At 43.9% G+C, this 13,099-nt stretch overlaps 1 protein-coding gene across 1 annotated transcript; it reads left to right on the top strand.

Moving 5' to 3' along the window:
* The first annotated feature begins 8,326 nt into the window (after positions 1-8,326).
* On the top strand, positions 8,327-11,346 carry LOC136531303 (uncharacterized). Its single transcript, XM_066523968.1, has 13 exons — positions 8,327-8,527; positions 8,827-8,964; positions 9,158-9,239; positions 9,347-9,423; positions 9,525-9,640; positions 9,760-9,877; positions 9,962-10,078; positions 10,192-10,283; positions 10,375-10,441; positions 10,526-10,607; positions 10,697-10,788; positions 10,889-11,032; positions 11,177-11,346. Exons 1-13 carry the CDS (start codon positions 8,327-8,329, stop codon positions 11,321-11,323), a joined length of 1,473 nt encoding a protein of 490 aa, XP_066380065.1. The 3' UTR covers positions 11,324-11,346.
* Positions 11,347-13,099: the final 1,753 nt, after the last annotated feature.

Below are 13,099 nucleotides of genomic sequence, written 5' to 3' on the forward strand. Positions count from 1 at the left end.
ATCCACATCGGGGATTCGAACTGAATTAGCCTTGGACCTCCTTCTTTACTTAGACACCCTTGTTGGCCTCCTACCCTTCCATGCCATACGCCAAACATGGTCATATGCATGGGTGTCATGTCCTCATCAGAACTCGAACAATCCACATTTTTCATCCAGGATCCATTAATGAGAATGAGTTTACAATACTTACACCATTTCATACAACAAGAGTTCTCGAAAATACATTATTACAATACCATGGTCAGAGTGCGGATTTTAACAACAAAATTAAAATAAACATCTAACGATAAGATACAAGGATCCATCTGTGCCCACCAGAAGAATCCTCCACACAACAACCATTCCTCAAGCTACACCTGTAATAGGGGTAAATAAACCATGAGTATACAATGTACTCTCAAGATTTACCCGACTAGTGGGAATAATTTTCTGACTCCAAAGGATATGATAACCTTTATGGTTTGCTAGGTTTCCTTTTTACGTAAAGCATTACTAATAGTGAATCCTTATGTATGTTTTTGTTAGCAATCATGATTAGTTCATTAGCTAACCATTCTATGTAAGCACCTGTTCTACTTTCAAGCAAGAGTTGAGCAACCTGGTCCATTTATTCCCTTTTATCTTCTAGTTCTTACTATGGTGCTAGATCATAGCCAAGCTATACCGTATCACACGATGATTCACAAACCAATATATCCTAGCTGAGTACCCCAAAACACATGCCCCACTTGTACCCTAGGCACAAGCAAGACCAATCCACCACTCTCCTGTCAAAGGGTCTAGGTCCCCGTCCAAACTTGGACTCCAAGCCCCCACTCCTAAGTCCCAGACTCAGTGTGGTGCTTAAACCTTCACCATCCTCGCCTCCAATCAGTCAGTCCGGAAAGAGCTAGAACCCACGACAAGAGAGCAATGAGTCTTTCCACTTCTATAAGCAAGTATGTGCTCAGGATAATAAGTCTGTGACCTGACTAGAATCCATAGCAGCAGACGGTCCTTAACCGACACGGATAGAAAAAACATTGTAACCAAGTTATGCCCCATTGGCCGTGGGACACAACCTATTACACCCACCAATACCCGTACCATATTCCTACCCAGTCTCCATTTTCCTTTCACCATTTTATTATGAGAGTAATAATAATCACATATTATGAGTAACGGCAGGTTCCTCACGCTACCGAAAAACTTAAGCATAGTAGTTACTCAACCTAAGCTAGTAGGACTCATAGGTAGGTATATCTATGCATATAGTTTCAACAATAAGCTTGTAACATAAATGCACATCATATATATATATATCTAGTGATTATTCAAAATAAGGGTTATGCACCGAGGCTTGCCTTGGGCAGGTGGGGTGTCAGCAAAGTCAGTCACTGGTGGCTCTAGGACTCCCTCCTATATGAGAACCTCCTCCTCGTACTCCTCGATCACCTCCTCGTATGCCTGCTTTCCGGCGGTCACGAACTCCACCAACGCGTTCTCTACATGCATGCAATGATGATGTAACACTTAGCATTTTTGCAACATCAGCTCTTAAATTAAGAATATATTCACTAAGCTGCTAAACTAACTCTAATGACTAAGGTGCTAAGCTACCCATCTTTTTCATTAAACAGGCATGAAACATTCAAGTATTATCTTAGCAACAAAAATGCATTTCTTACTTGTTTATGATTTCATATATACTAACACAAGGAGTACTTAGCTACCATATTTCTCAACCTATTCTAAGGCTACAAAAATTATAGTGAGCACATAATAATATAATGAATCTACTATAAAAACTTCATGGCCAAAGCTATTACCAATTTGCCAAAAAAAAATCCTACAATTATTAATCTAAATAACATTAAACACTTCCAAATGATTTAATAGACCTTAACATCAACACAAACATGTATAGACTAACCATACTATCAGATAGACAATATTTTTAGGAACTCAACAAAATTTTTTTCATAATTTTTAGACACTTATATGAATTGATATTAATTATCAAAGATCAGCCTAGAAATAAAATGATATAACTATTTATAATTTCTCAGGAAAAAGATAAAGCAAATTCGGCCTCTTGGCCCAACAAGATGCAGCCCACGACGGCGCGGCCCATGCGCGGGGGGAGCCCGCATGCGCTGACACATTTGCACAAAAGTCCCTGCGCTTAAATAGAATCGCACATCCACTATGCGGGCTATTCACGCAGTCAACAATCATGCACTAATGACCCTATAATAATTCACCTTCGCATCGAGGAGGTCCCAGGTGCCCCCGCGCTCACCGACGCGGCGGCACAGCACTGGCCAGCCTCACCAGCCACCTAAGGTTCTCACCGGCCTAGCTAGCGGGCCGACCTCCATCTACGGTCCTAGCGCCTACGCTAAGCGAGGGTACGGGAGCAGCGGAGCTCTCGGAAGCGGTGGCCACAGTGAGCGGTCACCTGTGATGGTGGCACGGCCATACCAGCCACCCTAGACCACCGCACCTCTATCTAGCTATTGTGAGAGCATCCTTAGCTTACCCTGGAGTCGGTCGTAGCGTTCGTTGTAGCCAGGGGGCGGAGAAGGCTGGACGTGTGCGACCATAGGGGTGCGGCGGTGCTCCATGATGGCATGGCCGTGTTAGCTGTGGCGTGAAGGTAGTAGAGGTTAGGTAATGGTGTGCAAGGTGAAGTGGAGAGGGAGGCGAAGCTTGTGATGCGATTGGTTGAACGTGAGAGGCTCTAGGGTGGATGAATGCTCTCGACATTTGCCGATGTGGCCTTAGAGGCCTGGCGGTGAGTGACTCCAAAATTAGAGTTTGTCATGATGCGAGTCAAGGTGGGGTGGGGTCAGGTGGCTAGATGACTCACAGGTGGAGCCAGAGACGCAGTGAATTGACATGAGGTGACCTGTATCTACCGAATTTAAGGAAGCGGCTTCATCGTCCATGGTGAAAGGTCCTTGTGTGGTTTTGATAATTGAGTGACAACCTAGGTGGATTAATTGTGTTTATGTGAGATATATAGGTGATTAGTCCATAGGTACATATGTATGAGCAACATATGCTATGAAGGTGAAAATAACTTCTAGATGTTGCAAAGCTCACACATGTGATGATGAAGGAGCTCATTGCAAATGAGACATAACATTGAGTCATGTGATTAAGGTGGAGAAGATCAAGACATGACTTGACTTAATCGACCAGTTATAAGCGTGAAGGGCAAGTTGGAGGCTTTGGAGCGATGGTCTGCATAGCGGTGAAGCTTAAGCAAGACTTGGTGCTGATGGACGAAGGCAACGGTGAAAAGCAAGTGAAGTCAAGATCGATGAACCAATATAATCACGTGATGATATGAAGTGGATAATATCATTGTTGATCGTGTTGGTGCATGTGTTGCATCAACATTGGAGGAGATGGAATGGAATACGCAAGACAAAGGTATAACCTAGGGAATTTCATTTCACTGGTCATAGGTGTGTAGAGAAGTTAATGACCGGGTTTAGGATAGATGGCCGTACTATCAAGAGGGGCAAACTTCTTTGCATATCGGCCATCTAGTGCCAATCGAGTGATCTAACTTTTCATCGTCGCTAGGATTGAGTGGCATGGCAAGTTGAATGGCTAATCCTTTGGAAAATGATTATGAAAATGCTAACACACATACACATGGTGGTGTACACTTGGTGGTGTTGGCATATTTATAAAGGAGATAAAGTTGGAGTTGAAGTGGATCAACTCAGCGATGGAACGGAGGCGAGAAAGGTTCAAAACTCCACGGGCGCCCTGTATAGAAAAGATAGGGTTTCACAGTGTGCACCGGATGCTAGTCATGCAGTGACTAGATGCTGGGGTCCTGTGTCCGGTCAGTGACAGCAGTGAAGGCGCAGGCGTCAGTCTTCGACCGAACACTGGGTCACTTTGTGATCGGACGCTGGGTGTCTGCGTCTGGTCCCACTGATGTGGCAGCATAGAGAAGAGGAGAAATGACTAGACGCTGATGCTGCGTCCGATCATGACTGACCGGACATGTTCGGTCATGAATTCATTGACCGGATGCTGAGGTCCTGCGTCCGGTCGATATGACCGACGCATCTAGTGAACCCAAAAAACGCCCAGTGAAGAGGTAACGACTATTTTAGCATGTGGGGCTATAAATAGAAGGGGGTCTCGACCATGGCTTGAGCTGAGCACCTCGGGGAACTTTGTGTCCATGCTTGAGAGTGCTTAGGAGCCCTCCATCTCACATATGCTTGATAGTGATCATCCGATTGTGTGAGAGAGCGATTGCATCGTGAGGTTGCATCGAGTGGCACTAGGTGATTGAGTTGCAAGCCAGTGGTGCTTGTTTCTCTTGGAGGTTGCCACCTCCTAGATGGCTTGGTGGTGGTCTCCGTCGAAGCCCACAAGAAGCTTGTGCGGTGCTCCAGAGAAGAGCTTTGTGAGGGGTATTGTGCTCACCCCACGGGAGCCGCGAAGAGCAACTCTAGTAAAGCGTGTCATTGAGCTACCCTCACTTTCAGGGTAGGTTCTTGCGGTGCCTGATGTGCGGGCTTGGCGGGTGATGCCAATTAGCCACTGAACCACCAAGTGAGCGGTCGACACAACGGGGACATAGCTTGTTGGCAAGCACGTGAACCTCAGGAGAAAATCACCGTGTCAACCTTGTTCTTCCTATTGGTTTGCAATCCCTTTACACAAGCTTGTGATTACTTTTATATATATTGTGCTTGTGTAGTTGCTCTTGTAATTAGTTAGCTTGAGTAGCTCTCTAGTTATCTTCTTGCTTATGTAGCATAGAAGTAGCTCCCTTACGTGGCTAATTTGGTTTGTGTAACCTTGTTAGTCACATTACTTAGTTTATGTAGCTAAGTATTTACGCTCTCTAATTTGGTATTGGTTGACTTGTTATTGAGCATTGCTAGTGAGCTTAGTTGGCTTTGCGCTTTTGCTTACTAGCATATGTAGGAGCTCTCTCATTGCTTGAAGTACTAGTGGCATAGGTTTATGCGACCTTGCTCCTATAATTGGTTAGGTGAGATCTAGCTAGCCTGACATCTTTGTTGTTTAATTAGGATCTTAGAGAGGTGCTAGAGAACATAGATAGAGGGGTGTAGTTTTGGCTATACCGATAGTTTTAATTCCGCACTTATTTCAATTAGCCGGCACGATTAAGTTTCAGAAATGACTATTCACCCTCCTCTAGTCGCCATATCGACCCTACACATGGCCACAGGGAAGAAAAAAGCCAAGGAGGGGGAAGAGGTAGGTCCGGCTCGGTCCGTCCTCGCCTTGGCGGGGTACGGTCGACGCTACTAGGGGTGACACATGCTCAGGAGCCAAAGCTAAAACGTGCGCGTGTAGGTGGTGGGGTAGCGTGCCATGCACGACCGCAACACCATTAATGGCAAGGCGACGACGCGAGACAGCAAGGGGCAAACCCATGTGCTCGGAGGCGTGAAGGGCAACAACATCATGACGCGAGACCGCGAGGGCAGCAGCAACAGCATAGCGTGGTGATATGACGACAGTGGCAGCGGCTGCGCTGCGACACGACATAAAGGCGGCAACGTGAGGCAGGGCAATGGGCACGGTATGGGGTTAGTGGCCCGCTACGACCGGCCTCAGCCAAGCCAAGGCGGCTCGACCGACCCAACGCGACTGCGCGGCGCGCGAGACCCAAGTGCACGGCGTGGGGTGGCCACGCGGTGACCGCGCCCACGGCGCCAGACTGCTCGAACTGTGACATGCACAAATTTTAAAGCTTCAACCAGAACCCATCTAGCTCGGTTATGACCCAACCAGCTCGGCCAAGCTGAAGATGGTATTTAAGGCTACTAATTTGTTGTGAGAGAAAAATACTGTTGGTTCGTTGAAAAAATACGACCCACGGGAACAGAGCCATAAAACCCGGCACGCTAATAGCCTGCTGAGATTCTACTCTCAAGAAGAAGGTGAACTGAACCCTGATTGTGGTCCGACTTCGTCGTGCGGTACCCATCGGCCGTCGGTGGTTGTACACTTGTGGTCGAGATCGGCACGCGCACGGCGGTGTTTCTTGGCAGGCGAAACGGAAAGGGCGGGCGGGCGAGGAGGCAGGGAAGGGGCCGCGATCCGTGGTCCACGGCCGATCCGCCATGGCGTTGCGTCCGCAGCTCGCCAACCGATGACGTGGACGAGCGGGCTGTCTGTAGCGTCGGGACCACTAGATGGCCGACACGTGGCTCATCTGATTGCTTTCGTGAAAGCTCCCGCCAGCGAACTTCTCCTGTACGCGAGCTCTATGCGCGTTTCCTTCGTCATTCGTAAAATGTCCCGGTGCCTTTATTCATTTTTATCTAATAAATATATATAAGTAATTTTGATTTTATATAAAGAGGGAAAATGTTTGGAATGGCCCTGGTTCATGCGTTTGTGGCGGCTCAACGGCTTTGCCCGTGCTTCAGCTTTGGGAACTCCGCCCACCTGGGCCCGCGGGGAAATCCGGGTTTGGGCCCAGGCCGTGGTGGTTTGTGGGGATCTGGGAGGGGTGATGTGGCTGCGCTGCCAACATGGGCCTTTCGACTTCAGGAGCTGCATCTTATTGGGCCTACCATTCATCCTCTGCTTTTCCTTGAGTGGTGCATTATGCTCCCCTCAAAAAAAAAAAAAAAAATGCACTAGTGCTCTATTAGACCTTTCCTCTAAAAACTGCAAGAACTCTAAAGCAAACCATTAATTAATCAATTGAAATCGGATGGACTCGGCCGTGCCTATATGCCCAGGCGATTCCTAAATCTCATCCAAAAATACTTCCAATCCATTTTCGCCACATTTTGTTCGAGGAAAGAGAAGCTATCCCTGCTTCGAGAACCTCCTTTGGCGGGGCTTTTGTGAGGACTTGCCCATTGGTTTAATCAAAAGCCTTACCAAATATGCACACGTACAAAAAAGGTTTGCAAATCTAAAAAACCAAGCATAAAAATGATGATGTCGAATTCATTTTCACACAAAAAACCGAAGCTACGGAATGTAGTTTTCTTTGACTTTACTGTATTTGGAGATACCGAAGCCTGCCGAAGAGAGCCTAAATATTGAGACGAACATGGCCTTCATGCTCAACTCTTGAGGGCTTGTTTGGAACAGAGAAATTTCATTGGATTCGCAGTTTAATTTCACAGAAAAAACACAGGAACATGAAAAAAAAAATCCTGTATTCTAAACAGACTCTGAATGTAAAAAGCATCAATTGCCATATCGTTCAAACCACAAGATGATAGTGCTGTCATCACCGATTGCATTATTGCATTGGTGCGTCACATTCCTGCTAGATTTCTTTATGGTCCTCTCGCTGTGGAGCAACATCCTCAACTGGATGCTCCAAGACAATGACAAAGATGTGTAGCGGCGTCCAAACGCAGCCGGCGATGGCCGTCGTCTTCCGCACGGACTGATTTTCCAATACCAAGACGACGTACGTACGTGACGCTCGCTCCATCGTTTTTCAAGATAAGAACACCTAAAATATAGAGATTGTTTGTTTGCCCAATTGCCCTAGACGACCCCCTGTTGTTAAACCTGTAAATCTGACTTCTGCCTTCCTTAGCTTTCGAGTAAGAATCTTTAATTTCCTCATATGTGCATCTCCTTAGCTCAAAGTACAGGTGTAAGACATCGTTTTCAAACGCTCCTTGCGGACAAGATTAGCTTGTATATATATATATACCGAGTTCCATGCCACATTTTGGTCAAATTAACACGAAACTTTCGCAAGAAGCAGTTCAAATTTTCCTCGGATTCAGGAAGATTTGGTCGTTCCTAAGGGGCCTTAGTTTGCTTTGCCATAGTCCCTGATCTTATATATGTTGTTCCAAAGAACATGGGCGCATTTCCTAACACACAAACATATCTTAGTTTACACTTGTCCCCTTGATAGCTATGTTTCCATGTGAAGGCATTTTACATGGTGGAATCTGCAAGGTTTCGACACTTGGAAACAGAGGACACCAAGCCACTCCAAGAAATGAATCATGGAAAGTGACAAACTCCCATGGAAAACAGTTACTTCACCTACTGCAGGACGGCAACCCTGCCAGACTAATCTAGCTAGCAGCTGAACTAGTTATACCAAAATAAACAGCACTTTGTGGTCTGCAAGACACATACAGTTATTGTAACTAGATAGCTGTATGTATATATATACGAATGTGACATACTTGAACATACATGGCTCATCGATAAGTATCCAAGTCACATTTATGGGCATCCGTTTCCATGTTATAATGCTACAAGTTTCAAGTTGTAGCTAGAATCTAAGCAAGTTAAGCCTGCACAAGCCACATACATACATGCCTAGACGGTGGATATGGAGAAGGGACAGGAGATAGCAGCATCAGATGGCGAAAAGGGTCCAGAGCAGCACGCCATTGACGTTGGCCATGCCGAGCATGGTGATGGCAAGGGAGAGGACATCGAGAAGGAGAGGGTGGCTGTGGCTGAGGACGTGCAGAAGAAGAAGAGCAGAAGAGTGGCAGCTCTTGATGCCTTCAGAGGGCTAACCATTGTGGTACATACATACACCCACCGGCCCATATCTACTTTTTGCTTCTTTATTTAATCCGAAAAGTTTGATTTTCGTTTTGTGGCACACAGTATTAATTTCTAGTTGACAAACTCCTCCATGACCTTAGAAGTGATTTAAGAAAGTTCCATGTATATGGGAGGTCGAAATGAGGATAAGGAGTTTGGGAGTAGTAACTATACTCGTTTGTTTTTGCTAAGGATCTGATGTATTCAGCCCTCGTTTTATGAACCCAGAATTATTTAAATACCATCATATAAACTGTTGAATTTCCTTGCTTGCAGCTTATGATACTGGTGGACGATGCCGGTGGGGCTTATGAGCGGATTGACCACTCACCATGGAACGGCTGCACTCTGGCAGACTTCGTCATGCCGTTCTTCCTCTTCATAGTTGGTGTTGCGATCGCCTTCGCACTGAAGGTGAGCAAGCACATACACTCTTCAACTGATACTTCCATAATGCATAGGTTCTTGCACCGGTCGATTATTCGTCACAGATGTAGTACATTGCCAGAGGAAAATAGCAAGCGTCAATACTCTGTACCACTTGCTGTTTCGCAAGTGAATGTTTCATGCTAGCAGAGAGCTGATCATCACATGAACGTGATTGCAGAGAGTTCCAAATATCGGTGCCGCCGTGAAGAAGATTACCATCAGAACACTGAAAATGCTCTTCTGGGGTGTGCTTCTCCAAGGTAATTCTTTCATTACTATGATTCTGTCACAGCTTTTGTTCATTCATCTGTTAGTTGAAATAAACTCTGTAACTGTCGGATATGATGGTATATTCATATGTACAAAGGTGGATATTCTCATGCTCCGGATGACCTCTCTTATGGAGTGGACATGAAGAAGATCAGATGGATGGGCATCCTACAGGTTTGGTTCAGTCACCAATAATTTTCTTTTGCCACCTACAGCTTTACATATTTCATGGCAATAACTTGGATTCTTTTCTTTTCTTCACATTGGATCATCAGAGAATAGCTTTGGTATACTTCATTGTTGCTCTGATAGAGGCATTCACCGTAAAGGTACGGCCTACCACGGTGCGGTCCGGTCCTTACGCCATTTTCAATGCGTATCGATGGCAATGGTACACGATTCTTATTCTTCCTGATAGTTCAATAACACCGTACTTCACATATCTTTCCATTTTGCTTTTTCTTGATTCTGAAAATGAGTAACATCCCTGATGCTTTCTGGAAATAACAGGTTAGGTGGTTTCATTGCATTTGTGATATACATGGTTACAACATTCTCACTATATGTCCCGGATTGGAGCTTTGTTTACCACAATGATGGCGACATCAATGACGGGAAACAATTTACGGTATCTGTAACTTTCCTGGGCATACCATACCATCATCACTGAAATGTGTCATATTTGATACAGTTTTTGCTTGTTTTCGTGCAGGTAAAATGTGGTGTGAGGGCCAGCCTGGAGCAAGCCTGCAACGCAGTTGGTTATGTTGATAGGCAGGTCTGGGGGATCAATCATCTCTACACACAGCCAGTTTGGATCCGATCAAAGGTACAACAGAATTCTTCCTACGTACTTGCCATTGTCACTGATCCTTCTTTTTACTCGGTCACAATTAATGAATATTTTTTTTTCTATTGGACATCTGAAATTACTTTGATCAGGATTGTACATCAAGCTCACCCAACATGGGTCCCTTGCGAGCTGATGCACCAGCGTGGTGCCTTGCGCCTTTTGAACCGGAAGGCTTGTTAAGGTGGATATCTGACATCTGACAACGTACATTAGCTGAAGCTGAATATTTGCAGCCACCCGTTCAAGTATCTGACAATCTTTTCCGTTTTCAGTTCAATATCGTCAGTACTATCAGGGATAATCGGGATACATTATGGGCATGTTCTAATCCATTTCAAGGTTATTCTTGAAAACTTGCTTCCGCCTGTGGCTTCTTAAGTAATGCAAATGTGCAATGTGGTCAACAAAGTTTCTTATTTGCAGACTCACAAGGAGAGACTGAAGCACTGGCTTCTGATGGGCTTTTCGCTCCTTGTAGTCGCCATTATCCTACACTTCACAAATGGTACCTATCCATGCATATTTATTGTGAGACATGGGCTGCCATTTACAATTCTTAGACGGAGATTTACATGTATTTCTCTGCTCCTGCAGCCATCCCAATCAACAAGCAGCTCTACAGCTTCAGCTATGTCTGCTTTACAGGCGGTGCAGCAGGAATTGTTCTTTCAGCTTTCTATATACTGGTACGGTTTATGTATACATTTTAGACATGATACTTCTTCGATTTCATGTTACAGGAAAATAACAAATAAAAAAACTTTACATCTATGCTTTGATGGACAGATTGATGTCTGGGGACTGAGGACGCCATTCCTTTTCCTGGAGTGGATAGGCATGAACGCCATGCTTGTGTTTGTCCTAGGAGCACAGGGAATACTGGCTGCATTTGTGAATGGATGGTACTACGAGTCGGAAGATAACAATCTTGTAAGTAATGGGCAGAGGCTATTAGTTTGGCGTAATAAGAACATGGTTTGTAGCCGTTTTTGTTCCAGGATCCAGCTGGTGGTGTGTGTCACCTAATGAACTTCATTGGCTGATTTCTTTCTTTCTTTCTTTCTATTTCTGCAGGTCAATTGGATCGTGAAGCATGTGTTCGTCAATGTCTGGCACTCGCAGCGGCTGGGAACTCTGCTGTATGTCATATTCTGTGAGATTGTGTTCTGGGGTGTTGCTGCAGGCGTCTTGCACAAATTAGGGATTTATTGGAAACTATGATTAGTTTTGAATGACACATTATTTATATACAATGAAAAAGAAGCAATATGTGTATTGTTAGTTACTACGGTAGCCAATGTGCTTGTTTATCTCCGTGTAGCATTACTTTGTAAGATTGATGTGATATTAACACAAGCATTATTCAATCCTCTTTAATGATGTCGATATTAATATGCTGTGTGTATTCTCAAGTAGTAGGATCACAACAGTCTAGTTTTAGGAATCAGGAATTCACTGTAGTATGCTGTAAGTAGTTTCTAGACCAAAAATGGAAAAAAAAATTAAGGTTCAAACTTGAAAATCTAAATTTAATATTACAGTAAGGTAATTTCTCCAGCCATCCCTCAGTCCGTCGTTCTCACTCCCACCCTTACTTCCTTTCTTTCACTCCTATCAATGTCCTCATCTTTTGAATCTCAGTTGTAAGGACGAATGACTAAGAGAAGGGTTTGAATCGAGCTCTAAAAATTTAAAGCAACAATCTTAGTCTATGGAAATTCTTAATGCCCTTTGCACCTTGACACCTTAATTTTCTATAAAAACATACTAAATAATCCTTAGGGCCAACATTCTAAACATATCCTTAAAAAGATAACTAAAGGAGCAAGCTAACCACATCTATTATGAGCTTCACACACTTTTTGCTACAACATACAAGGTATACAACTAATTAAAGAGAAATTCATGATCACACTAAGATAGAAATAATGCAAGAATAATAAAGAGACTATCGGATTTTCCCACGGTTTTTGGCTGTTGCCAGAACTCCCTAATCCATGTTGGAGCACAAAGGAGTCACAAAGACTCAATTAAGCTTCCATCCACTAGCGAATACTCGTTTGACAGTCCAGCCCGGTGAATTTCAATATCGGGATGCCTAGCTGATGCAATCACCAAGAGTAACAAGTCTTTGAGCTTCAACTCAAAGAAGCCCAAGCAAGAACACAGTAGCACTCAAGGCTAACATTCAACTCTTCACTTACTGACTTAGATGTCTCTTCAAATGTTTCACTATTCTCTCTATAAGTGCCGACAACAATATAATGGGGTGCAAGAGAAGCTCCAAATGAGCCAGGGGAAGCAGTTATATTGAGGGTGAACAGACTGCTAGCCATTGAAAAAAGTTGTCAGATGCAGACATCACCGGATGATCCGCGTGCCTCCTACCTACACTTGATCATACAATGGAGGTGTAACACCCCGGTGTTATGCCAGCATTTAGGCACTGCAAATCATGCATATCATGCATCATCAAGCATCCTAATCATACATGCCCAATCATGAAAATAATAATTGAAACACTGCTTCCAAACATACGAAACATGTTTGTGAAACCTGAATGTTGCATACACTTGTTAGAGTTATTTTGCCCTGATTATGTTTGCTAGGCTAGTAAAACATGTTTGGCTATTATTGTAAATCATCTAGAATTATTTAGTCCAATTTTTGGAGCAAAGTTTGTATTCAAATTATTGCCAAATTCTGCTTTAAAAATAATTCTCCAAAATTAGGGTTTTGAGTTAAAATTGACTTTAATTTTATAATTCAAAATCTATCAAGAATTGGACTTTGGTCATAAAAGCAAAGTTGTAGAGGATTAAATTCTAAGCAACTTTCATTTTTGGTACATTTTCAAAAGATGTCATTTTCTTGCTCAAAATGATATTTGAAAGCTGTTATTTGAAAATTTCTTGAAAATATAAATTGAAAAAGGCTTTTCTCATTTCGCGGGCCGCCGCCTTGTTTCTTGGCCCACGGCCGAAGCCGGCCCAGCAA

The sequence above is a fragment of the Miscanthus floridulus genome, unplaced genomic scaffold (genome assembly GCF_019320115.1).
Source record: "Miscanthus floridulus cultivar M001 unplaced genomic scaffold, ASM1932011v1 fs_322_2_3, whole genome shotgun sequence".
NCBI lineage: Eukaryota > Viridiplantae > Streptophyta > Magnoliopsida > Poales > Poaceae > Miscanthus > Miscanthus floridulus.

Bases quoted from the DNA above. Each gene is read 5' to 3' on its own strand.
- LOC136531303 (XM_066523968.1), top strand. From the start codon at position 8,327: ATGGAGAAGGGACAGGAGATAGCAGCATCAGATGGCGAAAAGGGTCCA. The intron at 8,528-8,826 runs GTACATACATAC...CCTTGCTTGCAG, and splicing joins TCAGAGGGCTAACCATTGTG to CTTATGATACTGGTGGACGA. The intron at 10,789-10,888 runs GTACGGTTTATG...TTTGATGGACAG, and splicing joins TTTCAGCTTTCTATATACTG to ATTGATGTCTGGGGACTGAG.